Source organism: Bipolaris victoriae (genome assembly GCF_000527765.1).
Source record: "Bipolaris victoriae FI3 unplaced genomic scaffold scaffold_44, whole genome shotgun sequence".
Lineage (NCBI taxonomy): Eukaryota > Fungi > Ascomycota > Dothideomycetes > Pleosporales > Pleosporaceae > Bipolaris > Bipolaris victoriae.
In genome coordinates, this window is record NW_014575348.1 from 54,760 (window position 1) to 80,512 (window position 25,753).

At 52.8% G+C, this 25,753-nt stretch overlaps 8 protein-coding genes across 8 annotated transcripts; 2 read left to right on the top strand and 6 right to left on the bottom strand.

Moving 5' to 3' along the window:
• Positions 1-2,956: 2,956 nt before the first annotated feature.
• COCVIDRAFT_99812 (hypothetical protein) lies at positions 2,957-3,220 on the bottom strand (the record flags this gene model as incomplete). The annotated part of the gene is made up of 1 exon (XM_014700958.1): positions 2,957-3,220. A coding segment is annotated over one exon (264 nt), but the record flags the coding sequence as incomplete, so codon positions are not given.
• Positions 3,221-3,406: 186 nt separating this feature from the next.
• COCVIDRAFT_99756 (hypothetical protein) lies at positions 3,407-3,799 on the top strand (the record flags this gene model as incomplete). The annotated part of the gene is made up of 2 exons (XM_014700959.1): positions 3,407-3,700; positions 3,761-3,799. The coding sequence occupies 2 exons, from the start codon at positions 3,407-3,409 to the stop codon at positions 3,797-3,799; spliced, it is 333 nt and encodes a 110-aa protein (XP_014556445.1).
• A 410-nt stretch (positions 3,800-4,209) lies between these two features.
• COCVIDRAFT_37936 (hypothetical protein) lies at positions 4,210-6,640 on the bottom strand (the record flags this gene model as incomplete). The annotated part of the gene is made up of 3 exons (XM_014700960.1): positions 4,210-5,921; positions 5,979-6,530; positions 6,586-6,640. The coding sequence occupies 3 exons, from the start codon at positions 6,638-6,640 to the stop codon at positions 4,210-4,212; spliced, it is 2,319 nt and encodes a 772-aa protein (XP_014556446.1).
• Positions 6,641-7,082: 442 nt separating this feature from the next.
• On the bottom strand, positions 7,083-8,623 carry COCVIDRAFT_99836 (hypothetical protein; the record flags this gene model as incomplete). The annotated part of the gene is made up of 5 exons (XM_014700961.1): positions 7,083-7,649; positions 7,711-7,802; positions 7,854-7,968; positions 8,019-8,201; positions 8,255-8,623. The coding sequence occupies 5 exons, from the start codon at positions 8,621-8,623 to the stop codon at positions 7,083-7,085; spliced, it is 1,326 nt and encodes a 441-aa protein (XP_014556447.1).
• A 1,961-nt stretch (positions 8,624-10,584) lies between these two features.
• Positions 10,585-12,195, top strand: COCVIDRAFT_37938 (hypothetical protein; the record flags this gene model as incomplete). The annotated part of the gene is made up of 1 exon (XM_014700962.1): positions 10,585-12,195. One exon carries the CDS (start codon positions 10,585-10,587, stop codon positions 12,193-12,195), a length of 1,611 nt encoding a protein of 536 aa, XP_014556448.1.
• Positions 12,196-12,493: 298 nt separating this feature from the next.
• Positions 12,494-14,661, bottom strand: COCVIDRAFT_37939 (hypothetical protein; the record flags this gene model as incomplete). The annotated part of the gene is made up of 3 exons (XM_014700963.1): positions 12,494-13,926; positions 14,137-14,365; positions 14,581-14,661. 3 exons carry the CDS (start codon positions 14,659-14,661, stop codon positions 12,494-12,496), a joined length of 1,743 nt encoding a protein of 580 aa, XP_014556449.1.
• Positions 14,662-16,448: 1,787 nt separating this feature from the next.
• COCVIDRAFT_99851 (hypothetical protein) lies at positions 16,449-16,835 on the bottom strand (the record flags this gene model as incomplete). The annotated part of the gene is made up of 1 exon (XM_014700964.1): positions 16,449-16,835. A coding segment is annotated over one exon (387 nt), but the record flags the coding sequence as incomplete, so codon positions are not given.
• A 2,625-nt stretch (positions 16,836-19,460) lies between these two features.
• On the bottom strand, positions 19,461-20,669 carry COCVIDRAFT_99762 (hypothetical protein; the record flags this gene model as incomplete). The annotated part of the gene is made up of 1 exon (XM_014700965.1): positions 19,461-20,669. One exon carries the CDS (start codon positions 20,667-20,669, stop codon positions 19,461-19,463), a length of 1,209 nt encoding a protein of 402 aa, XP_014556451.1.
• Between the last annotated feature and the right edge of the window lie 5,084 nt (positions 20,670-25,753).

Below are 25,753 nucleotides of genomic sequence, written 5' to 3' on the forward strand. Positions count from 1 at the left end.
AGTTATGCGGAATGTGAGGGCTCCTCTGTACCAAGTTGTGCTTAAGCCGAGCCAGAAGTAGAGATGGGTTTATGACTCCGTGGTTTGGTAGTAAAAGCTTTTCTGTATTCTTGAATTTTTTTAGTGCAGGTTGCGGATACGTAATGCTGGTACATTCGCTTGGCTTACTAATGTTTTTTGTGGTGTGGATATGACTCTATTGCTGTCATGCTGTCTGCCCAAAGTAGTCCAATCATATCCATGAATCACATCTTGGTGACTATCTCTCTCCTTAGGACATCACATATCTTTCAACCTATCAAGCGCCCTTCCAATCTTGGGTAGTATAGTACTAGCGAGTTCAACGAATCCCGCTACCATCTGTCAGCATGCATCGAATAAGAGCACAAAGGTTTAGGCTTGGTACCATCTGCGGTTCCGTCTAATGTGATTGTATGCATCACTCCATAAAGATACAACATCGCCTGACTTGTATTTGCAGCAGTCTTTTGGGGAAGCTGTTGGGGTGTGATCAGGCGGGGACTGTCAGGCGAGGAGTTTGAAGATAGGGAGATTAGCAACGACCAGACACCAGACGGCGGACTATTACCAAGGGCAAAGTGTTGGGTATCATGGAAGTATCTCAATGCAAGTCTATCCGGGTCCTCAGGAAGCGCCGCTGACGAGGTTTTAGCGAGGCGGCTGCGAGCCTGTAGAGCAAAGCCGACTTCTGTGGGAATCAATACATAAGTTTGCCCAGGATCACCGACTCGGATAGACACTTCTTTCGTAACGAGCTTGCCGTTTGACTCGCGATTAGTGAATTTGCCCGTCGCAACATGACAAGCTCTCGTCGTTGTGGCATGTTAAAATGGCCCAACTGCAGCACGAAAGAGCCTGGGACCAAACAGAGGTTGTGTAATGGCTGTATATGCAGCTCGTGTATTTGCGGTCCGAAGTCTAGCGAACATTGAGAGCGACGGAATTTTCCGCTAGTCGCTGTGATACAGGTTCATGCAAGTAAGATGAGAATTGATCAAAGTGTGGAGCAAATACTGGCCGCGATTCTATGGCGCTAGGCCACAATACGCCGGCCCAAGTGTTTGCTGACTTAATTCGGTTAGTGCGGACTGAGCTCCGAACAAATGCAACTATCTGGGTCATGGCATACGGGCATCCACAGCAGCAAGAGTCTCCTTCGGCATGTATTTCTTATGAGTATTTCAAGAAGTTTGTTTCCAAATTACACTGACAGAGAATGACGATAGCAGATTCAGTCAAGCGAGTGTGGTCGCAAAAGCGCATCACTGGGCTCATGGCAGTTAATGAGGCAGCCATGCAAGGTAAACTAAACAAAGAAACCAAAAGCAGCAAAAAGAGACGTTCAGTTTGATAAAGGAGTTCCCTCAACGATCCAAAGCAAGCTGGGGCGTGCGACGAGAACAGCTCTGTTGCCACGATACTCTGAATTAAGGACTAGGACGGCCAACCCTCGGGCCAATGAAGCCACAGTCACGAGTACAAAGTATATAATTCTATCCGTACTTTAAGTAACTCCTCAATCATTCGTCTCAATTCACTCTAACAGATATGTTTTGTGCCTATCTGCGAAAACACCGCCCATCTATTTGCTTTACTCTACCTATTTTATTCTATGATATCCTAGTGAGGTTACTTCAAGGGGGGGTGGGAGAATAAGCCATCTTGATCAAAATATCAAAGCAAGATCCGCAATTCAAAGAGAGAGAAAGGGTTAATGACAATCACTAATATTTAGTTGATTGAAGAAGGTAACCTATCTGCAACGAAAATCGATCGCAACACATATCCACAGCCCGATCACGTCTTGCTACACCATAGTTTACTTCGTCGTCATGATTTGAAGATATAACAGTAAACAAATTCTCGGATTGGTTGAAATTGTAAGTATCGCGCAGGTGCATACTACTTGCTGAGTTCGATTGGTACGCACTATTCTTTTGCTTCTGGACTAGTCTGAAGTGAGCTTAGCCTACGTGCGTAAGTGTGAGCTTATCCTATATATAGTATATATATGTATACTTACATATCTGGATTACTCCAATCTTACACATGGCAATGATTCAACGCAAAGATCGCATGAAACAGGATTACCATGTGCTACTCGTCCGCACATTTGGTTTGGCTGATAGCTGGGGTTGTGAAGCAATTGCGCCGTGAAGAATTGAGGAGACAGAATCCTGGGGAGGACCAAAACGCGCTAACTGCCGGTGCCGGCTCGTTACGCGGCAAGTCTCCAAGCCACAACCATTCGCCAGCACGTCGACACTAGCAAGCTTGTACGAATCCTTCGCTCGATACAAGGGCCGACGCGCAAAATGTGGGCAGCTTCGAGGCCTTTTCGGAACTACTACTTATCGATTCTTGCGAGTCCAGAACCGTGGGACGTATGGCCAAAGGCTTTCGTGTTTCCTGTAGTTTGAAGCGGGGATAGCCTAGTACGTACCATTACACTACCTGGGGAAAGCTGAAGTCTCCACGCATGCACAGTAAGCTGACGGAGGCCGTACCGCACGAAGAAGAAGCAAATCCAATGGCTACGATCCTGTTGTTGAACTAGACCATCACGTAGCCTTGCCTACCATGGGAATAGTCGATCGGCCCCCAAAGCCGCCCCGGAACAGCGCGACAAGTCAGCCCATATTTTTTGGTTCATTGGCCAGCCACAGACGACAAGGAACGTAATGGCGAACTGGGGGGTTTTCCGCATCTAGATTAGAAGTGGCGCAAAAAGAATGCAATGCTGGAGGTGGCGTTCGAGGTCCTCGGGACGACACTGGTGGAGAACGGACAAGAGAGCAATCCAGCAGACGAGAAAAATCTTGGGCGTATTGTCCGAGGGCCAATTCGTCGTTCCTTAGGAGCTGTAGTAAAAACATTGCATTTGTTCGCTTCGCAATAGCGACAGGAATAGTAGAAAGCCCGGCAGTAAGCAAAACTACCACCGCCAAGCCCCCCACAGCCCCTCTTCCAGAACACGAATATGTATATGCAGCCTCAGCCTTCGTTCCCATTTCGGCTTCTCTAGATCTCGCGGCTGAGAGTCTAGTTCGCCTATCGGCGCTGTCCTTCCAGCACGCCTCTCTATTTTGAGGCAAAACTGTTTAGCCGGCCCCCCGTAATTGGACAGCACCAACGGACATGGTGCAGCCTCATAAGCTGCATATATTGGCCGACGTACACGATCGTCAATACATATTGGGAATTAGAGAGAAAAACCCCCCTTCTCCCGCCCAGCCTTTGCTGCACTGCTTTCTTCCCTTTCCAAATATAACAAAAGTTCTGCTAAACAATTGTGTCGCAAACAACACAGTAGTCTTGGCCCATCCGACAACATCCGGTCTTTACCTTCTTCACAACTCAGTCCGTGTCGACGTATTACTCAAAAATGCATCTCCCAACTGTTCTCACGACACTGCTCTTCACCACTACCGCCCTCGCATCTCCATACGCGTGGGCCGAGCCTCAGGCCAACGTCCCGTCCAACAACAACAACGGCCGAAAACCCAACCGCACTCACCGACACGAAAAGACGCCTACATTCAAGGAGCCATGCAAATGCGTCGACCCCATTGTGCCCATGAACCTGCTTAATGAGAACGAGAAGTGCATGATCAAGTATGCTGCGCGCATGGGATGCTACATGAGCTCCAAGGGTGGCTGCCCTTCACCACCTCCATCTGTAAGTTTGCAAACTCGTTACGATGAAGAGTACCCATGGGTCTGTGCTGACTGGAAGTAGTGTGGTCTCGGTCCTTTACGCGGCATTCCTTCGCTATAGTGTTGTTGACAAGCCCGATGCGGATGTAAGATGGGCTGCTGTACCCATCAAAATTGTTTCTTCATGTCGCAGTTTTTGTACAAAGTGCATAATGGCAGGTATGGAAAGGATATATACGAAAGTAAATGAATTATATTAGGGTTTTGTTGTAGCTTAACGAGTGAGTGTGATGTTGCTGTTGACTACCTGCTTAGCTCGGACTTTGCCATTACCCCGATCGTCAAGAGCGATGGGCGTCACTTCCCAATTCTCTACAAGGACTGACTAAACAGCCATGTTGGACTTGACATTCCTCATCCAGCAGTCTTTTTCTTTCCTACACGCCTCCCTATTTCCATCTCCATCTCAACCACTTCCTAGCCCTGACTTCCCCTCCTTCATCACATCCCTACACCAACCTTCCTCAACACCTACTCCACCCTCCTCCTCTTGCCCCTTCCTTCACCACCTTCCATACCCATCTTCTCCGCCTTCGCCATCCTCGACAACCTCAACCGCTCCTTCTTCAACGCCTCTGCATGCCTGCTCGTAACTTCTTTGTCAGGACATCCAGCTTCACCCGGTTCAATCAGCGACTCGATACTCATTTCCTTCAGCAAACCAGGAACCTCGCTCAGCAGAACGCGATGACACTCATTCTCTCTGCACCAAAGAATCGCCTTAGTCAACGGCCCAGCATCCACGCCCGAAGGAAGCGACTGCAGACCGTGCGCAAGAGCAAGAAGTGGATAGTCGATTTTGCCCCAGGCATCGTAAGTCCAGCCCTCAACCGTATAACTAGCAACAACTTCTGCGCCATCAGATGTAGTCAACGAGGCCGGCATGGAACCAATCGCGTCTCCGTCTCCTTCCTCGGTGTCCATTCCATCCGCGGCCCCGCACCTCACGACGTCTCTCTCACGCGCATTCTTAGCCGCACTATTAATAGTACCGCACTTGGGCACTGTATCGCCGTCCAGAGCACGCGTCATGCTGAGTACTTTGCAAACGAAACTCGATGAGACGCCTGCACGCGCTAGGCGGTCTGCTGCGTGACCCCAGTAGTAGTGTTGGGGGAAATATGATAACAGCTCCATGATAGTGAATTCCGTGTCACCTAATAGTGTAATGTCAACATATACGGGTGTGGCGACGCTCTTGAATGGGCAGAATAGATTGATAGTTGGGCTGGTGGGGTAGTGGTCCTGGTTCTGGAGAATGGGATTGAGCTCAGCTGATAGTGGCAAGGTAGGCTGCTCCGCTTCGAGGGCTAGCATCATGAGCTCAGGGATTGGAGACTTGAGTTTGCGGTTTGAGCGGAGAGCTCCAGTGCCGCGTCGGGTCTTTCCAGGTGTGGGAATGAAGTCGGCGATTGGATCGACTTCCTTTGAGGCAAGCCAACGCCAGCCGTCTGTGAGGTCGATGATCATGTCGGGGCAGTCTCGCGCCTCGCGCCACGGGCGCGAAATCTCCAAGTTGAATATGTTGAAAGTACTAGGACCGATCAGGCTATCAGTCCTATTGCTTGACTCGGGTCCTGAGGCAGCTGGTGCATGGAAGTTCAACAGGCCCTCCCACGGCAATGTCCAGTCGACACCATCAAAGTCAAACACTTCTGCGTCTGATCCATCGCTCAACTTAAGCATGTCGGGTAGCAAGCCATACTCTGGGTGAAGCTCCCCACCCGGTACGTACTTGTGTAGGCCAGCCTGACGTAGCTCCTCGCAAGTGAGGGGCAATGGCCCGATAGGAGTCAGCTTGAACGCCTGACGGTAAGGATCGAAGACGATAGGGAGAAGTCCAGACCATGAGACATGCTTCCAGTTCAAGGGAAGCACGAGTTTTGGCACGCGAGAGATATCCGGCAAGCCATCGACAACGGGTACGAATGGTTGGTGGAATATCAACCGCGGATCTAGAACTGGATATGGGTACGATGGATGCGTGCTCCCGCCCGGGGGATACTGCAGCTGCCAATCCAGTGATTGCACAATAGGAAGCCCCTCGAACGGTATGGGATCTGACTTGCAAGCTACGATGCTGAATTCGGGTTGAGCCGGAAGTTCGTTGTCCACGGGGCGTTTGCGGGTGGCTCGTGGAGTAGGTGTAACCGGCGTGGCTGGTGTAGACGGCTTGGTATCGTCTGCGAAAACAGACTATCAGTAAGTATTCGAGAGGGTGAATAGGATACATGACTTACAGTACGATTGCGTCTGTTTGCGTACTCTGGCACTACGCCGCATCGGCGTGGGACTCGACGCCTTTTCGAGCTCGCGCGCAAGTGCCGCATCACGCTCTACCGCTTCGACATCACCATCGCTCTTATTCTCTTCAGACGCAACGTCATTCAGAGCTCCAGGTGCACCGACATCGTTCATCTCAATGTCCAAGTGCACAGCGTCCGGTTTCGAACCATCACTCACGAAACCGGGGGTCTTCGGAGAGAGCAGTCCATGCCAGGGCACCGACGTACGAATCTTAGTAGGGGTCTTTGGCTCTTCGACCTCGTTGAACTCTTCCGCTTGATCTTCTGCAATGAAACGGTCTTGGCTCTTGGTGTTGTACGAGCTGCCACCCTCTCCACTGGCACCATAGTCTTTAGGAGGCAAGATGAATAGTTGCATCTGCGGATTACCGCTCTTCATCGGCGTAGAAGCGGAATTGTGGGTCTCGGTGCTATGGTGGTATCCAAGAAATTGGGGTGGCTCGGTGGCGTATGAGTGGTACATGCTTTCAGGCGAGTTGGTGTTGTCTGGTGTTTTTGTCAGCCCTGATGTCTCAGATTGCCGTATTCTGGATATGCTTACTCGAACTGATATGCATCTCTTTGGCTGGTGACGGCGTCCGATAGCGCCCTCCCATTCTTCTTCTGGTGTTGTTAGATCATGCAGTGCAGAGTTTAGAGGGGTCGAGTTACTTAGACTGCGCGCTGGGCGACTTAGGGTTGGGAGGTTCCTACCATTGCTGTGCGATGATGAGTGAGGTCTACAACGGGTGGTGAGATTGAGGGTGTAGAAATGGCGCGGCTACTCTCACTCATATCACTGACGTTGATGTCACGCAAGTCCAAGTGAAGCCAACTCCTCACATCCAGCACTTGAAATCAAGAAATGAACTTTTAACATGACACAAGGAGAGGTGCACGAAAAGAAAAAGAAAAACTGAATGTGATAAGAATCAGCGTCAGTTGCAGCAAGCAATGCAGATGCATCGTTATTCAATTAGACATATCCACGATAAGCTCAACCGGCAATACGCAATTAATCGCACATGATCGCCGTTCCCCCATCTCCCTTACCCAGCTTTACCACGTACTACTCCCAATGGCAGGGCCCGCACCGTCAAAAAACGGTTCATCCAGGAGGGCCAGCAGAACCTGCTGTCCAACCCACTGCTCCTCAACCGCCGGCCTGATCCTCTCGGGCGGCAGCACAAACCCAAAGTCACCGGTATCAGGCAACTCAATGGTAAACGAGAACTTGGCGCGCCCAATCGTATACACGTGATCAATCGAGGCGCCCGTCGTCGGGTACAAAGTAGCGCCGCTGGGGCCAAACAGGTACGTAGTATCGTTCTTTGAGGAATCGCGAATGTACTCGCTCATGAGGGAGGCTGTCTTGGTCCACATGCCGAGTTCGGGTGCGTAGAGCGTTTCTTTGTGGCCAAAGGGGAAGAGGATGAGCTGTGAGTAGCTGTGCCAGTCAATGTAGAGCGTGATACCTTGCTGGTCGCGCACTTTGCGGATGAAGTTGTCGAGCCCTTCGTTTTCGGGGGCGTCGCGGGGTTTTTCGCCGCGGTACACTTGTTGGCAGGCGTCTGGCGAGGCGCCGCGTGGGTCGGCGTCCCAGTTTGTTTCCCAGTTGCGGTTGATCTTTAGAGATGTTGTTAGTGGGGTTTGGAATAGAAATCGGTGAGTTTAGGGAGTGTCTTACGTCGCGGCCGAAGCAGGTTTGGTTTTGGTTGGCGGGTGGGGGTTGGCGGTTCTTGCGCCAGAGACGGTCGTCGGTCTGGGAGAAGACGAAACCTGTCACGTGTGAGTGAATTGGTCAAGATAATGCAGCGAGTCGTGGATTACCATCAGGATTGACAAAGGGAAAGATGTAGAAGTCGTATTTGTCGAGGATTGTCTTCGTGTCGTTGTCTCCGGCCTTGTATCCATCAATGAGCTGCTTTGTGATGTACTCGATGGTCTATTAAGCGTTAGTTATGAAAACAGAGCTGCGATTTTGGGTTTACCGACTGGAGCGACGATCCATTCACGGGCGTGTACAGTGCCGTGGTAGATGACTGCGGGCTTTCCAGGGCCACCTGCTCCCCAGAGATGGACACCGAACAGGTCGCGTCCCTCGTAGGACTTTCCACTGCTCGTCCAGTTTGACTGCTCGGAGAAAGTGGCCTGGAGATCCTTCCACCAAGTGACGTGCTTCAGTGACGTTAGCATGATTCCTATCTCGATATCGGTAAACGTGAACTTACATCTTCATAAGGGTGGTAGCTGTCGAACCAGGCATCTTCAGAGCCGTTTGATTGCCTCTTCCAGACGTTCTTGACTTGACGCTCACGAGCAATGGAAGATGCCAAGTCCTGGTGTAGAGTTCGCGACTTCAACCCGAGGCGCTTGAAGGCATCGAGTTGGTCTGGTGCAATGAGCACGTCCCAGGAACCCCGAGCTTCATTGAGCGTCTCGTGAGGGATCGACTCCATTGCACGCTTTGCCATCACGCCCTCTTGGCCAACGGCCCGGATGCGGTGGACCTGGTAGCCATCGTAGGTAACTGGCTGCGAGCTGCGAATAGTCGCGGCGGCAGCAAGCGACAGCCAGGCAAGGTTGAATACAAACTTCATGATGACCTTGGAGCAACCAACGGGGCGGGTGTGAGAGGGAAGTCTATAACTTTTGTCTGAACCTCACTTTATAGCCCTTTCACTATGCGTTTGCTTGGCAAGAGCGCAGTTCATGGAAGCCTGGATGAGCAAGGAACGGTTGCCGTCTCAGGCAACCAATGCCAGCATCAGCCGTATGTACTACAGGCGCACGGTGACATTATACATGTCGGCTGGATACACGGGATAGTCGTGGATAAGAAGCAATCCGGTAATATCCCAAGTCGTTAGTGTTCTGACCTGCCAGTTGCGTTCTAGGCATTGCATGGCGTTGCTGGGCATAAGAGCGGCAACGTCATCAACCCATGCATGTTCGCCATGTCAGATGGGCGCGCACATTGGGGCGGGAGACTCTCCTTGTCTCTATCCAAATTCTTTGTTCCTGTATTGGGTGTTCTGAATAAGGGTTCTTATTGAGGCTGAATAGTAGTCAATGTTAGGGCGACACGCCAGTCTAATCATGGGAGTAAGTGCCGACTTCGTGTACAAAGGCAACAACCAGAATGATGACGAATTCCGCAAGCATGGCGATATATGAGTTCAGCGAGAAGGGTATAAAGAAGGATTTCCAATGCAGCCATTGTTGAGACTGTGGCGGTTGGACATGCGGGGAACCCACGAAAACATGCGCAACCGTTGATACGGTAGACGACTAGGGCCCTGTTCGGTTACGTACCCGTTTTCCGTCTGCCAAACCTAATCCCGGCTCCATCTATAAAACAGGGCTGGAAAGCTTATTCGATTGCGCGATTTGCCAGCTACATTCTGCGTTCTATTTACCGGATTCGGGCTCGGTTCGAAAACGGGACTCATGACGCTGGTGTGTTCGGTTATATGCGCATCTTGAAGATACAGAACGGAGCTCTAGACCTCTTGACATCTAACTCTAGCTGAAAACTATATTCTGTTACCGGAATTGGTGACTCGGTTTATCACGTGGTTTTCATGTGACCCTCACTTAACATAAAACAGAGCCATAACCGAACAGCCCTTCCATTTCCTATCCCAGTTCAGAAAGGCTCGGCGGCGAGAGTGAGCAGCCAGCATTCCATATCGAAGCTTTAAACCTAAGACAGGAACATAATGGAGATAGAAAATGGGGCTGGACCGAATAAGCCCTAGCCGTCTTCGCCGCAGCCAAGGCACGACAAGAACTATACTTCATCATCCACCTTCTTGCCCCACTTCCTTAATTTCTCCATCATCTTAAACAAAACTCTCTGATAGGAACACGTTGTGAAACAAAGTTTCCGAATTATTGCCAAGCATGGCTGCCGGCGCTCCGGGTTCGAATAAAGCACATCCCTGGTCGTTTATTTAGTGCTATTTTGTTAATCGGCTGACGCAAAGCTAAGACCAAGACTGGAAACAATAGACCGAATACAAGCAAACGACCTGTGAAAGCGATTCTTATAACAATGGTCATTATAGTGCGCGCTCTGCCTGCTCGTGCGAAGCAAGTATTCCCGTGAAGACGCAGGCTGCTATTGCAAGAATATATCGCTGAATACACGTCTTCCCCAACACTCATGAGTATGCGGATTTCTCCCAAGTCACTCCAGTCAAACTGGAGTGCTACACCATCTCGAACATGGCTAAGACAAAGACTCGAACAATGTTCGAGCATATATCTCTGTTACATTGTTCACCTAACAGTGTCTTTATTATATACCAGTATTTCCATCCAATACACAATGTCATTGCTCTTTGGTGAGGTGTTGCAAACATCGCCAACGGTTCACTTTCACTTCACAGTGACGAGATCACCGGTACCTCAGTGAACCCCAAGGGCTCAGTGCATTATTGGGCAATAGGTCTCATTTTTATAAAAACAGAGTTTTCGTTGATCCACTGAACACTCTGATACCATTACATTCACACAACTTCAATTGGAGTAGTCAACCAACATACAGGTGCTCACAATGGATTCTCCCTCACAGCTATTCACTTCCGACAATTTTTCGCGTACGGAAGTCCAAGACATGCTAGACGACGCACAGATGGACGCTGGACATCTATACACGAACGTTCCGTTCTTGAGAGACCAGCTCCAGCAACTCCTTTGGGAAGGCATTGAAGAGTGCAACAGCCGCGATGTTGACCCCATGGTAGTACTACATCGCACACTGTGCAATGAGCGGACTATCCTGGATGCATATAATAAGCATCGATTGGGAAATGCTGTGACTTCCTTCAATGCGCAGGTTCTTGATCCAGAGACCGCGGTAGAATACATTGCAGAAGATAACATCCCTGAGGTGCTTGGATTTTTTCCACTGAGAGCCATAGTAGCGAAGCACGATATAGACATCCAGGCACAGCCCATCTATCAAGTTGGACAGACCATGGAAGCTGACCAGGAACAAATGATGGAGCGCAGCTCACCAGAGAGGTTAACACTGCCCAATCACACACCGCATAAGCCGGATACCAGCGATTCACAAAGCACATGGACACCATCCACGTCCTCGGCAGCGCTCAACTACAACAAGCTCCGAGACGCGCCATCTCCTTGGCTCCCATTCCCCTCCGGCAACCTGACCATGGCAGAAGTTACCGCCTTCTTACCTCAATCCATCAAGTCCTTCGACATAATCAACCGCTTCATCTCCAACGGCGCCCTCGCCATGACCCTGGCCAGTATGATCAACCACTACCGCGCCATGCCCATCGGCCCCATCGAAAACAACACAATCTACCGCATGATGAAAGGCCAGATGAACATCCACGCAAAGACCAACCCAGCCTACAAGGGCTGGACCGTCACCAAACACGCCGACATCATAGAACCCTCCACCTTCAACCACTCCAGCGTCAGCGTATCGAACTTCCACACCCCAGAGAGTATGATGTCGTCGCCACAATCTCCCAAGACAATCCTATTCCGCGACTTAGCCAACGGCGTCAAGGTGATGCCCTCTGGCCCCGATGCCCTGGATCTAACACGCTGCATCCAGTACTGTCTCGAGCACGACAACGAAGACTGGTACTACCCGACCGACTTCGCATCCCTCGTCCAGAACCTAGGTGGCGCGGCTCCCATACACAGCGAACACGCCGACGCCGCGGCCATCACTCGTCATTCTGCGGGACTGAAGCTGACAAAGGTGCAACGTGCGCCGCCTGGACGTGGTAGTCGTGTTCGCACGGTTAAGAATACGAAAGCTGTAGTTGAGGAGTCTGAAGAGGACGAGTTGGAATCCGCTTCCTCTTCTCCCTTATCCTCGCTATCGTTCTCCGCCGCTGATGACGACAAAGAAGAAGATGCAGATAGCGACGCCATCGCCGTCACTCCTACCCCCACAAAACGCAAGAACCCCGCTTCGTCCTCTGATGCATCGTCGCCATCAGCGAAGCGCTATAGGAAAACTCCTACGCGCTCGTCTACCCGCAAGCCGGTAGAGTCAGAGGAGGATGAGAGCGATAGCGATGTGTATGTAGGCCCGAAGACGAAGATAAAAGGGAAGGCGAAGGTGGCGACGAGGAGTTCGGGGCGGACGAAGAGGTTTGGGGGGTCTTATTGTGTTGAGTAGGTACTTTGGACTGAAAGACGATTGAGCGGAGCATACTGTGCTATTCTTTGATTGAGAGGGTTAGAGAGAGGAAAGAAGGATGGCCATTGGTCTTGTAACAAGGGATCCGGTTCATTGGAGTTTTTGCCTGATTTGATTATTTATTGTAGTGATACCCCCATTCCACACTTTCATAGTTCTACTTTCTGATATCCAATGATGACCTCTTTCTACATGTCGCCTCCCTTCTCCCCAGTATCCCTTACTCTTTTTCCCACTCCTTAGTATGACTTTATGGCCGAGTAACATATAAATAAACTCAACTAGGCACACCCTCATACTCCCACCCCCCAACCAACCTCCTCTTCCTCCCCCTAACGTTCTCTCTCCGATTCGCCGCACACTTTACAAAAAACGTCAGCGCCGCAAGTACGAAAATGATAATCGCCGCCACCGTTGGCACAACCACAATGCGCGTCCGATCCGTATCCGTACTCGCGAGGTACGGACACGTCGAGTTGCGGCCCTCGACCCAGCAGTCGGGGGTATTGATACTGTTCAAATTGATATAGACGACGTCGTCGTCCGGACTAGCAGCTAAGACAGAATACAAGTGTGCGTTTTCGAGGGCGGTGTGCGGGACGCTGAAGCGGGAGGGCGGTGTGCAGTGGGATTCTGCGGTTTCGTACGGGGAGGTGTCGGAGGAGAGGCGCCAGGTGTAGGGCGAAGAAGGGTCGTGGCAGGCGACGCGGTGGGGCTCGCGGCAGTCTGTTGTGCGCCAGCGGCTGGGATGTGTGGATTTTGTCATTACGACGCAGCGGTTTATGCTGTTGGTGTCGTCGTTTTGGGTTGCGTTGAGGGGTTCGCCCGGGGCAAAGGACCAGAGGGTTGAGTGGACGAAGGCGGCGTAGGGGAGGGGGTTGCGGTCTGCGGGGGTGCGGGCGAGGGTTTGGTTGAGGAAGGGGGATGTGCCGCAGCGGGTGAGGTTGGTGATGGAGGGGATGAGGAGGGAGAGGTCGGGGTTCGCGGGTAGGTCGAGTTGCGGGGCGGTGGATAGGGCCCAGGAGGCGTTTGGGGTCGTGATGCTGGTAGAGGAGGGGTTGAAGAGACAGCCGGATGTTACGCTGCCGTCTGAGTCGACAGAGGTAGAGATTTGGTTGGAAAGTGTGCCTGCAGGGAAGATGTAGCCAGAGTCGGCGGTTGTATTGTACTCGCGCATTTGAGAGTCGATGGTGCCGTAGCTGGCAACCAAGCGGAACAGCTTTTTGAATTCTATAAAAGCTTCTGTTGGCCATCCGTTGCGCGTATATGACTGGCCCTCAGCGTTGGTCAACCCCTCGTAGTATCCATGTACTGGCTGATTGTTCCACTCGACATCATACCAAGACTCGTTCAGATTCGCTCGCTGGTCAGCCAGGTTGGTAGGTTTATACGTCTCATCCGAGAGATTGCCTCGCAATATATCGCTAAGTAGCTGTCCTTGTCCGGGTAGTTGGCCTCGAGAAAGGATAGGAGCATCAGCATTGGGGTTAGCAATCGAGGACGCGGCATGTACATTGAATGAAAACAGGACTAGAGCAGCGCCAGTAGTAGTGGAGGTTGCGTCTAGGAAATCTTCCAATATTCCCGTGAGCAGATCTAGTGTCGTGAGAGAAGTGCAATTATAGTTGCCAACTTGCAAGATTGGTGGTCCATCTGGACTCGGAAAGTCGACAATGGTGGGAGTCGCTGCACTGGTTGGTGCTGAAGACACTGACGAAGCAGAAGCAGATATAATAGACGGAGATGCTGCTGCTGACGACGAACCTACAGCTAGTGATGCTGATGTCGCCGTCTCTTGGCGTCTTTGTGCCCCCGGAGGAAGAGGCACTGTTGACATTGGTACTGAAGCCATCACAGTATCACTGGACTGCACTACCGTCTGACTTGTCCTCACCGGCGCCTCCGCGCCATTCGCGTCACCTCCATTTGCTCGAGGAAGCTCCACAGGACACAAGCTCCATACTTGACGTAGAGGATCCCAATACGTATCCACGGTGAACCTGCGAAACCCCACGGCAAGCAAATTAGAAAAGCACCTTTTAAAAGCAAAATGCTCAAACTGATTTTCAGGAAAACACGCTGCCGTCAGCGAGACACCCGGCACAGTCTGGAAATTGATAGGAACGCGGAGTCCAACGTCGCGTTGAGCCTAAATTTGTATACACCAGTTAGCCTGCAAGTCACTTTTATACCCCCACCTAGCCTAACCACTTTTCCATGTACACGTTGTAATCCAAAAACACATTCGTTTAGACATTTCCAGCTGCATACGCCACATTGACTTTTGGGGGGGGGGGGAGGTGTGTTTATCAATCCAGCCCCAATCCAGCAACATGTACACACACACACACAAAAAAAACTCACCCTAAACGCCTCGCTCCATGGCTGAATCCACCGGGTATCTACAGCACTCTGATCAGGATCATACAGCCCATTAGCCGACATGCCTGCCAGCAATCTGCAGAAAAACACACCACCAACAAACCAAACAATAAGAAAACGCGCAAATGCCCGTTACACACAGCTTATTTTTCGCAGAGTCGTCCAAGCTGAGTGTTGCTCCGGCGAAGCCGAAAGAAAAAAAAAGCCTGTCAGCAAAGGAGGTGTGTTGACGCGACGACAGACAACAAGTAAGCTACACCACTCTTTTTGATAGCTCTCGTCCTTTTTAATAACAAACGTAGCAATACTTTCGCCCACAAGCTCTCACGTGGCGATAACGCGGTTTGTTTAATGACAATATTGCAGTGTAGTTGGAACGAGCCGGGGAGAATGGGGGGGGGGGTGGTGGGTGGCTGGTGCAAAGATCCGCCGGGCCGAGAAACGCGACATGTGACTTCGGTCACGTGCCAGCCAAGGCATGTGTGTGTGTGTGCAATGACGCAAGAACACTTTTTCTTTACCCAGCAATGCCTTAATTTGGTTTAGTGAGGTGAATTGGCTACTCCGCTTTCCTCTTCCCCCCCCTGCCTGGGACCAATTGCGATAGCACACATACGCTTTGGCCCTTACGAGATGATCCAGCGCAAAAGAGGGAAAGAAGAATAACCCCGGGGAGGGGGGGGGGATTTGCAATGCAGCGAATGTCCCTGTAATTTTACAATATTTGGAAGATGAGCATTTTTTGATTGTTTTTTTTGCTCGTGTTGGTGAAATGATAAAAGGCCCGATGGTGCAACATTACGATCGCTTTTTTGCCTGAACTATCGCGTGATGGAAAATCATTTTTTGAGGGAAAAATAAAGAAGAGGGTTGCGCGTGAGATTTTAGACTGAGAAGGGGTGGTGATTTGAGTAATGCTTTTGTTACGTGTTGCGATAACATATTGTGGTCTGGTCGTCGAGGCAATGTGTAAAAAAAAGAAACGAAAAGTAAGCGTAGGGCAGAGAGTGGACTGGGGTGTGTTATTTTATTAACAAGGGAGAAGCTGATTTATGCCTCTTAGGACAAGGTGTTATAGCTGGGTAGATCAGCCGCAATGCCGCAACTTCGCCTTTGGTAAGCGAGAAGCTTTTTCTCACCCCGCCTCTTGTACGACGAACGTCGGAACGTCGAGAAAAAAAACACCACATGCTGTGTTCCTTGGGGAAAAAAAGCTGCATGATCTAGATTTTGTTCAAGAGGAGGATTATGGGAAAAAATTGAAAAAAAAATGCGGAAATAAAGATTGTTCGGGAGTGGCCGTGTTTGGGGCGGGTTAAAACTCCTTTTGCAAGCACGCTGCTGGATGGGACATGCAGGTTCAGTGTACGTTGAAAGGAGAATTAGGAAAACACTGGCTGCCGTTCGTGACGGAATTTTGACGAACTCCGTCGACGGCTAAGGTTGCAAAGTCAGGCTGCAAAGTGCCTAGTACCGTACCCATCTTTTCCCCCCTCTCTTTCTCTCCTTTTTTCCATGCCGTTGCAAGCGCAACCAGTCCAACGCCATGCATGCACCGGTCGCTTTTCCAGCGCAACGATGGCTGGTGATCATGCAGGAACCAAACGGGGAAACCTTCGCGACGAGCCATGGTGGGCTCACCGTGTCATTTTTCACCAGCGTCTCGCGATTGAACGGCGGACCGGTGGGAGAATGGACGGGCCCCTCTGACTTCTGTCTCTGTTAACTGGGGAGGATCCACTTGGTTACCTACGCCCAGTGGAGATATCCCACCGAAGTGTGATACGTTTGAATTTCCTGGTTCACGCCAGAGCTACTGTACATGTCATGTACATGCAGACTTTGGTTTTTCAAGGGGTAAAAGGGGGGCGATGGGGGAAAGGAAGGAAGGGAGCGAGGGAGCGAGGGAAAGAAAAGCGCAGTCCTCTGTAACTGAACCAGACTTTTCCCCAAGAGCGAAAGCCAGGTACTGCAAGTGAGATCGGCCACGCTCTTGCCCTGACAGATACCGGGAGCCGTGGGGTGCGTCCGTTGAATGAGCAAAAAAAAAGGTGTGCGGGACTCGGTCCCATAGGCGTTATGCCAGCACACTCCAAGCCGCAATGTTCCGGAACCCGTACTCCGCAAGTCGTTTGACGTGCAACGTCTTCACCGCATAGTAACTCGGGGCACAGACTGTCCATGATGCGCATGAACCGCACAAGATCGAGCGAGACAACGATCGACGGACAACCGTCAACTCGTGCGTTTCACCAGGGCACCCGCCACGGTACCATGGTTTCCAAAAAAACCTGGGACCGACCAACTTTTCGTCTGACACCTGTTTTGGCTTGTCCTGCAGGTTATTGACAGCTATAGCCTTGCCTTGACGGCTACGTGTTTCATGCACAATTTTTTTTTCCTTGTTTGACTCTTTTGACGAGGCTTCGTTCTGGCCACGCCATCCTGGCAATTTGTTCAGACAGCATCACCTTGCACAGCTTGAGTGCACAGATTATGGGGTATTGCTCATGCATCTTTACGTCACGAGCCAAAAGAAGGCCCTCCTCTGCGGAGGGTATCCGGCAGGATCTGCGATTAGGGTGACACTGAGATGCTGCGATGCTTGCCAAAGCGCGATGAGCACAAGATTTTCATCACACTGACAGGGGCAGCTGGAAGCAACGTGACATGGCACCACGGAAATCATAGTGTCTGGTGAGAATAAGTAATCATCAAGGTGGGACTGGGCTTGTGACGGGTGATTGTACTTTTGGAACCCGTAGCGCCCAGTCTGCAAGCCGATGGTAATACGTATGCGTATAACAAGTTCTCGACCGGGACTCTACGGATATTTGGGGGGAGGGGTGTCCCACAATGGCACCGTTCTTCCCGAGCGCCTAAATGGAGGTAGCCATGGTGTAATGAAAGATGGGTTGAAATTCCGGCCAGTGACCGAGTATTTTCAGACCCGACAGAGTGGAAATATGCCCTGTTATTATTTCCCTCCAAAGCCTAGAAAGGCCTCAGATGGACGGCCTTCCAACGGCGTATGCATTAGCGGTAGGAACAGAAGATGATTGTGGTGGACCGTGGCAATTTAGACGGCAAAGATGAGGATAGCGGGGACGCCCGACCTGACGGCGTAGACCCGAGACGTGAGGATCCGGCAGGGTACTATCGATTGGTGCATGCATGACCACGTTAGGGTACCAGCCTTGGAAGCGGTCCCCTGCGGCCAAAAGGCCCATGCCATTTCTTCTCAACGCTTGCAGCAGGTTTGTTACTTTGCAGATTTACGCTAAGGGGGCATCACTGGAGCTGTGGCGCGCTAGGCGGGCGATCAAAGTCTAATAGCCGAACATGGTAGGATCGTATGGGAGGGGGCGCATGATCTAGCCCTCACTGACTCCTTTACTCTTCTTGGTTGTGGTGGGTGTGGTGAGGAGTTTCTAGTCGCCGACCCTGTATCTCTAGTGGCATCGATCTGGATGCGCCGTTGACTTTGACGTTTCTAGCAACGGCATAGCAACAAAAAGTGATGGATTGAACAGGGAAGCGTTAAGCATAATGTGGAGGCTGGACAGTCCGCATGCGGACGTTGATGGCGACAAGAAGGGGGCCGGGCGTGCCGTAGCGGGGGAAAAGCCGACGCTCTGATTCGAGACTTGGGGTTGCAACGGGGAGCATCCCAGTGCGTGTGACAATGCACTTGAACACAAGATGTGTAAATGGTTCATAGTTATACAGCCAGCGTGATGCTGTAATTAAGACAAGCATGGCAGGTGTGCGGGTTTTGGCACAAGTCTACCACAAGTGTTGACGTACAAGAAGAAGAAAGCCTGCTAACGGCGGTATTTGGGAACTTGACCCAAAACACAGCCTTGGGGGGAAGGGAGGGGATCAGCCGATAGAGGAGACGCTGGAGGCTGCATGTATCGAGGTGACATTATCATGACCTGGAATCCAGTGCCACCACAGCTTACATGCAGCTGCAGTGACCAAGAAAGGAGTGACCAGTGAAAAAAATGCTGACACGAAGGATTTCTCGTTAGCTATGCTATCATAGCCCAATGACGAGGGCGGCTAGGCGATATTGCAGATGTTGAAACGGATAAGACTGCACAAGCTGATCGGTACATGAGGCAGGATCGGGCCCAGGCCTTGATCGAGGTGTGGTGGGGGTTGAGGCACTGCCATGGGGTACTTTGGCCGTTTGTGAATGTCTGTCGTGTGGTGGGTACGCCCAGTAGTACGAGGTATCATTGGGGCGGTGAGAACTTGCCGGTAGGGGTTGAGGGGCAACAGGATTAGTCTTCGCCGATCGTCGGTCATGAGGGTGGTCCCTCTGGTCTGTTGCAGAGTCGCTGGACCTCTGCCATCTGAAGTGAGGGATCAGTCATGTGGATGGGACAAGGTGTGTAAGTTTAGAAGTGAGCTGATGGATATACGATTCGTATTTTTGTTTGACATAGCCATAGAGCAGATACAAGTGTCGATGGCACTATTGGGTATTATCGCTAGCGACAATTTGTCGCAATATACAGATGACTCGCCAAGATAGCGTTTCGAACTTTAACGCACAGAATGCAGAGAAGTGGCCGCAACAGGCCGAAACGAGAACAAGATGATACAACCTCCCAATGTGATGCCCCTTCTGTAGACAGGCCCTACTTGGGGAAAAATCCTGCTAGTCATGCCCAATGTTCCTTAATGATTTCGTACAATACAAGTAAATGTGAACCTTGAGAGAAAGAGAAAAAAAGGACCAGAACAAGCGATGCCGATGGTGGACAACTCGGCTATTAATAGGGATACATGAAGTGGCGGACGTGACATATAGACAAGAAGGGATATGGTAGACAGTGTGAAACACAGGCAATCTACATGATGTTTCGCAGAGACATTCGGTCCTTTGGCGATACGGGTGCGCTTCGTGCCTCTGCTGGCATTGAGGGCAAGACGTAGGGGGACGGCAGTTGCCTCGATGCCGGGCTGCTACTCGCGCTTGTGGAGTGGGGCAGGGGTAGCCTTGGCTCAGCGAGTGAGTGAAAAGGTGGTAGTGGTCGTTGTGGTACACTGGTGGGAGCAGACTGAGGCATAGAGTGGTGGTGTGTGAGCTGGGGGGTCGGCTGGGTAAGGAGTTGTGGTGGTTGCGGGCGCTCGTAGTTTGGCTCGCGGAAAGAAGGGGCTGCCTTGGAAGTCTGGGCCTCGTTGCGGTGCAGAGGAGGCAGCTGAAGTGAGCCACGGCGTCGGTAAGGATCGCTGGAGGAGTCGTCTTCAGGTGCAAAGCCAGTGGCGGGGAGGTAACGGGTGCTGGAGTTCTTGCGCTCTTCCCGGCTACCGACTAGCGGTGCGAGTGTCATGTCTGGGGGAGAAGCGGCACCACGGGGGGACCTCGACTCTGAGCCAGTGTCAGTGATGAGGGAAGGAGCGCCGTCGGCAGATACGATGGAGTATCCAGAAGGTGAAGGCATAGGCGTCTCGAATCCTCGTGCTCGTACAGCCGCGTGTGATCCGTATGTGGCGAGATCGAGAGGCTGTGGGCGAGGTGCTGGGTAGGGCTCAAATCGCTGGGGCTGGGGAAGCTTGAGAGCATGTGGCGAGTGTACTGACGGTCGGTGGGAGTCGTGTCGTTGCTGGTCATGGCGAGGGGTCATGTGGTGGTGCTCTTCATGGTGAGGAAGAGTGCTAGGTAGTGGGTAATGGAAGCCAGGCTGTGCTTGGTGCATGTAGTCGCGGGGTCGTTGGTCGGCACGCTCAGGATTGCGCTTTCTGCGGTTTTGACCTCCGTTCCACCAGTTCTTGACAGCATTGTCGCTGCGACCTTTTAACCGGCGAGCAATCTCTGCCCATCTCTTACCCATCTCAGCAACCATCTTCTCAATCAGTTCGCCCTCTTCGCCAGTGATTGGGTCGTGGTTTAATGAGGGCTTGAGGTTCTGGTGATAGCGCTCTCTGCATTGCTTGGGTGACCTGGAGCCGATTTCTTGTGAAATGCGAACCCAGTTGTGGGGTCCATTGCGAGCTACGAGGTTGACAAGCCACTGGTCCTCGTGCTGCGACCAGGGGCCGCGTCTGTGGGCAACCATTGTGAAGTTTTGTGGTTAAGAAAGGGTGCAGTTGTTTGAAAACAAGTGAGAAGAAATGCGAACTTTGACTCTGAGTCGATGTTCGATGGAAGGCTAAGCGGTGGCAGGTCAGTTTCGTGGACTGGAGGTAACCATGACACAAGATGAAAATGCGAGGGGGGTGAGACAACCATGAGGCTGAGCGTTGATAGGTGGAAACAGGGGAGATGAGAGAAGGGAGGGGGTATATCTGCAACAGGCACTGACAATGTGTAGATTGACAAGATGTGTTGCAGACAAAATACAGAGGACGGGATGTACCCAGGGCAGTGCGAGATGGTGCAAAGGGTCTAAAGAAGGGAGAGAGAGGAGACATACCGTATGTGCGGATTGGTGACTGTGGAAGGGTAGATTCAAAGTGTGTGCAAGTGTGTTGTTGAGTCGAGTGGATGTTGAGTGGTAGTGAACGTTGTCTGACGGACCAACGGTAAACGTGGTAGAGGCGAAGCACCGGTATATATCAAGGCGGGCGTGAGGAGGGAGTAGTCCTGACACTTGGACGCCAAGGCGGTCGAGGAGTTATTGACTTGTTCGGGACGGGCAGAGGTGAGCGAGGATTCTGCTTTTCAGAAGATGCGGCTAAGGCAATGGTGAGATGGTGGACACAGAGCGCTGGGGCGTCATGGGGCGCTCAGAGCAACTGACTGGGCCCTGAGCAGCAAAAGGCTAGTGTGATGGCTGTCGACGACGCACACAGGCAGCGATGGACCTAGTAGAAGGACCAGATCGTCGGATTCGACAAGTACCCTGTATCACATCGTGGCATGGCGTATGGCGCTCGCCGGACGCCATCTTTGGGGAGGCCGAAAAAGCAAGTGGGACGCCCAGCTCGCATTTCCATGGTGGGAGGACCAGGGTGAATAGCCCGCGCACCCCCCTGCGACGCTCCCTGGCCGCCGTGAGCGCGCTCGTCCCCGTCAGCGGCCCACCGCTCGCGCAGCATGGTGCACCTGCCTAGGGGCCCTGGCCGTTTGGCTGCCGATTCATGACGGTGCGCCCGTAGCACATTGGCCGGCGGGCTTTTGTAGACAGCATAGCGATAGTCAGGAATACCCCCACTGGACGCGATACTCGACCTACCCTGCGCACTGTAAAACCAAACATGTCCATGGCCCAAAGGTTGAGCAGCAGGCCCCTTCAGCCAGCCTCAGCAGCTTCCAGGGTGTGCCCGGGCTGGCAGCTTTGGTTGCCCGCAGCACCCAGAAGAGCCCAAATACATGGATAGCAGATGCGCTGCCATGGTGGCAGGGCCCTGGATCCCGTCACCCTATACAGTGCATGGTGCATGTTGTGGGTGTGGATGGATGGATGGACTTTGAATATACATAGATACGTACTTGGCTACATACATGTGTACATGCATGGACACAGTGCAACGGTCCCTGGAATAGAGTTGTGGTGTTGGTAGTAGTGTAGGGGCCTGGCAGAGCTTGTCAGTATACCTACACACTGTACATACATACATACATACATACACACACATGACACGGGCAGAAGGGTGGTGGAGCACCGCCTCGGGCGACCATGTGGCCGTGGTGGTGGTTGGCAGACGGAGAGGGAAAGAGGGGTGGGCGGCCATTGGCAGGGCATTCTCGTGTGCTGTTTCTCGTGCGAACCATTACATCTGAGGCAGCGTTCTCTCGAGCGGCGCACGATGCACGTTGCAGTCAGCACTCGGGCGTCGATCAAACGGGTGCTGGTGCTGGACTGCGCTCCGGGCGCTGGTAGTGCGATCGTCACGGCCCTCGCAAGGGAGGGATTGAGGTCGGCGAGGTGAGCTTGGCACTACGACGACTCCTTTTGGGGCCTGTCGTTCTCCCGGGGGGCTAGCGCCATGGGCCTCAGTCGGGCGCTGGCCGTCCTTTTTGTCGAGCTGGCCGATGCTGCGTCGAGCGCGGCAAGCTGCATGGCTGTTCAAAAGCGGTCTTGTGGGCGGGGAGCCTTGGACCTAGAGAGGGCTGACGGAGGGCAGAAAACAAGACGGGGCGCGCGTGGCCGCCACGGCGGTAAATAGCAGGTTAGGAGACCTTGTACTGCGTACATGTAGCAGACGTATGCTAGAGCGAGAGGAGCAGCAGCAGCAGCAGCATGGTGCTGGCGGCCGTTGGTGGGCTGGAGGGCGATCTGCCAGCGGGCCAGTAGCGAAAAGTAGCGAAAGGTAGCGAGAGAGTAGCGAGTGGGTGCGTGTGGGATGGTTGCGCCAGTCAGCAGCAGGCGTGGCATTTGGAATACCCTTAGCGCACTGGCGACGCCCGCCTGAGAGCCCGTTTCGGCATGCTCGGAGGGGGCAGAGGGCCAGGCGACGACGTTTTGGGACGCAGCAAGACCGTTGATTGCCAAAAGACGTCGTCACCCGCCCGTCTGTGGCCTTTGTCGGCGACGTGGCCCTGGGCCGTGGTTGCAAGGCGGGCGCTGCCAGTGCGGCTATCTGTGAGGGTGTGACGCTTGCATCTCGATTTGCTGCGTGCCAGCGAGTGAGGCTGCCCGCGCCGTGGGTGACGAGTGAGTGATTGATTGATTGATTGATTGATTGACTGATTGATTGTCTCGAGGACAGGGCTCGCCCAACTTTCTCCATTCATGCCCCCCAGCCAGCAGTGGGCCGGCTACGCCATCGGTGGGGATGCTCTGCGTCTATACTCTACCTGACACCGGCCTGTTGCTATTGTCGTCGTCGTCGTCGCCGCCGCCGCCAGGATGATGGGTGCAGCCTGGCCCGTGGCAATGGCCTTGAAGGGCAAACCCCACGCTGCGGGCAGGGAGGTATGATGAGAGTGAGCGCAAGAGACGGGCAGGGCGTGAAGCTGCAGTGCTGGTGTCGGGCCCACCGAAGTCGAGCCGGTCCCGCCGGTCCCTGTTGGTGGCAGAGGCAGATGCAGAGCAGCGAGAAGTTGAGGCGCACGAGTGTGGCTGACGCATCAGATCCGGGGTCAAGCAAGCACTAGTCCGAAAGAGGCAAGGCGGGTCCCAGGTGGGAGGCTAGAGTTTTCGGCAAGCACAGCATCCGACTGAGTGGGTGCTGCGTGTGTTTTGCTGAGCCTCAGCTACTGCTGCGGCGACCGTATTGCTGCTAATCTATTGTTACGACACTTGTCATATTCCCACTGATCTGCTATGACTATCGCTACATACTCACACTTACTACAACCACTATACTCTAATCCACCCACCCTCACCCTTTAACCTATGCACTAACCTCTCCTCACACCCTGCCCCCTCCCCTCCCCTTCCCTTCCCTTCCCGTCCCCTCAGTCCCCACGGCCTACCTGCTGCCTGGGTACGCCTGCGCCACGTTCATTATTACATACATGTCGAAATGCGCAAATCATCCAGTCGTGTGCCGCTGATTCACCCCCCTTGCCCGCGCAGGGGTCGAACACGATTGCGAAAACCTCCGCCAAGCTGAGCATCGCGTTCGCTTTCCCCAGCACTGCCAGCGTCTTGCCGCTGCGCTATTGGATACCGGCCTGGGGTCCCTGAGTCGCCGGATCGCCAACCCATGTCCCACTGGGCGCCCAAAATGCTATTCACAACCACCACCACCATCATCTCGTCCAACCTCCACAAACTCCGTCTGTTCGTCGGAGCACCGCGCGGGGCCTTCCGCTTGGCCCAAGAGGCCACGAGACTTGGTTGCCCTTCCCTTTTGCCTGACGCTCACTGGTGTCCTTGCGCATCAGCCGCACCTAAATCTCCCCTCGCGCTACTGCGACCGATGCTGCTGTGCCGGCTCCCGTCCCCTGGTACCAACGGTGGTTCCAGCAACGCACCTTGTGGCTCTGTCTCTCACACGCACACACATACTCTACGGTCCTGTCTTGTCTCTACATACTCTAAAGTAGCTTTGGGCTACATGCGCAACCAAATCGCATGCTACGTCGCTCTGCATATCGCCCACGCAGCCCACGCTCTCGTGCGACAGGTTTCAAGTCCCACTGGCCGACCCAAGACGTTCGGCCCACCACAAACAAACTCGCCCACCCATGCTGCAAAACACGTCCATCAAATGTCCCATTACATGCAAATATTTACCCTCACGTCTTCTCACACAATCCCAAGTAGTCGCCCAGCACGCCTTGGGGCCGACTCGGTCGGTATGTATACATTCCGCGGAGTAGCACCGGCACATTGCGACAAACTTACTTGGCCGCGACTCGTGCCATAATATTGACTTTGTGCTCGTGGCCGCCCCGCTCTCCCCGTCTGCACGCAAAAGAGGATTTGCGCGGGCGGAAGGGGAGAAGGGGGGGACAAGCTACGAGAGTTACCAAGGTTTACGACGTCTTCCCTGCAGATACTCTGACGCCTGCACCTGTGTCATGGAGGGGTCTGGTTTGTCCTTGGGCCCCTGGTGCGTAGATCGCGACAATGGTGGCTACTGTCAACCAAGTCTGTGTCTGCATGTCGCCCTCCCGCGCCGTACTACTCGCAGGTCGGCGACGCTGAACCTTGACATACAACCTCGTGGTTGCACGCCCACTGCCATTCTGCTCCCGCGCCCGTGACATGGACCCGTGCCGGCCAATCCACTGCCGCCCTGCTTCCCAATCAAGACACGCGGAAGGGCCCTGTAGTATGCCTGTGTACATACACAATCCATCACAATCGGGCGCAGTGCCGCCGGTGGGCCTCTGCAGAGCAGGAACATGATCCCGCTGCTAAGCTGCCGTCACAGAAGGGGTAACCGCTGTACCTACTCGCACTTGCACGGTAGTATTTGAATTTCTCCTTCGGATCCTCCACACTGCGCAGAACAGGGATCCCTTGCTCAGATCGCACAGATCAGATTGACGAATTCTACCCGCCGGGCCAATCGCGTACTTTGCCTCGCGCCCTCCATATCCTGAAACCCACTTCTGCCCCCATTGCAGCCCGGCCTTGCTTTTTCCCTCTTCACCACGACATCCCCCCCCCCTGTCACCATGGCTCTCTGGCGACTGTGGCGCACATTCTCCTCGATGCAGTTTACCGTTGAATCAACGTTTACTAATCGAGGTTTGGAGTCCACGGTTTTTGACAGCGGCACACCAGCGGTCAAACTCATG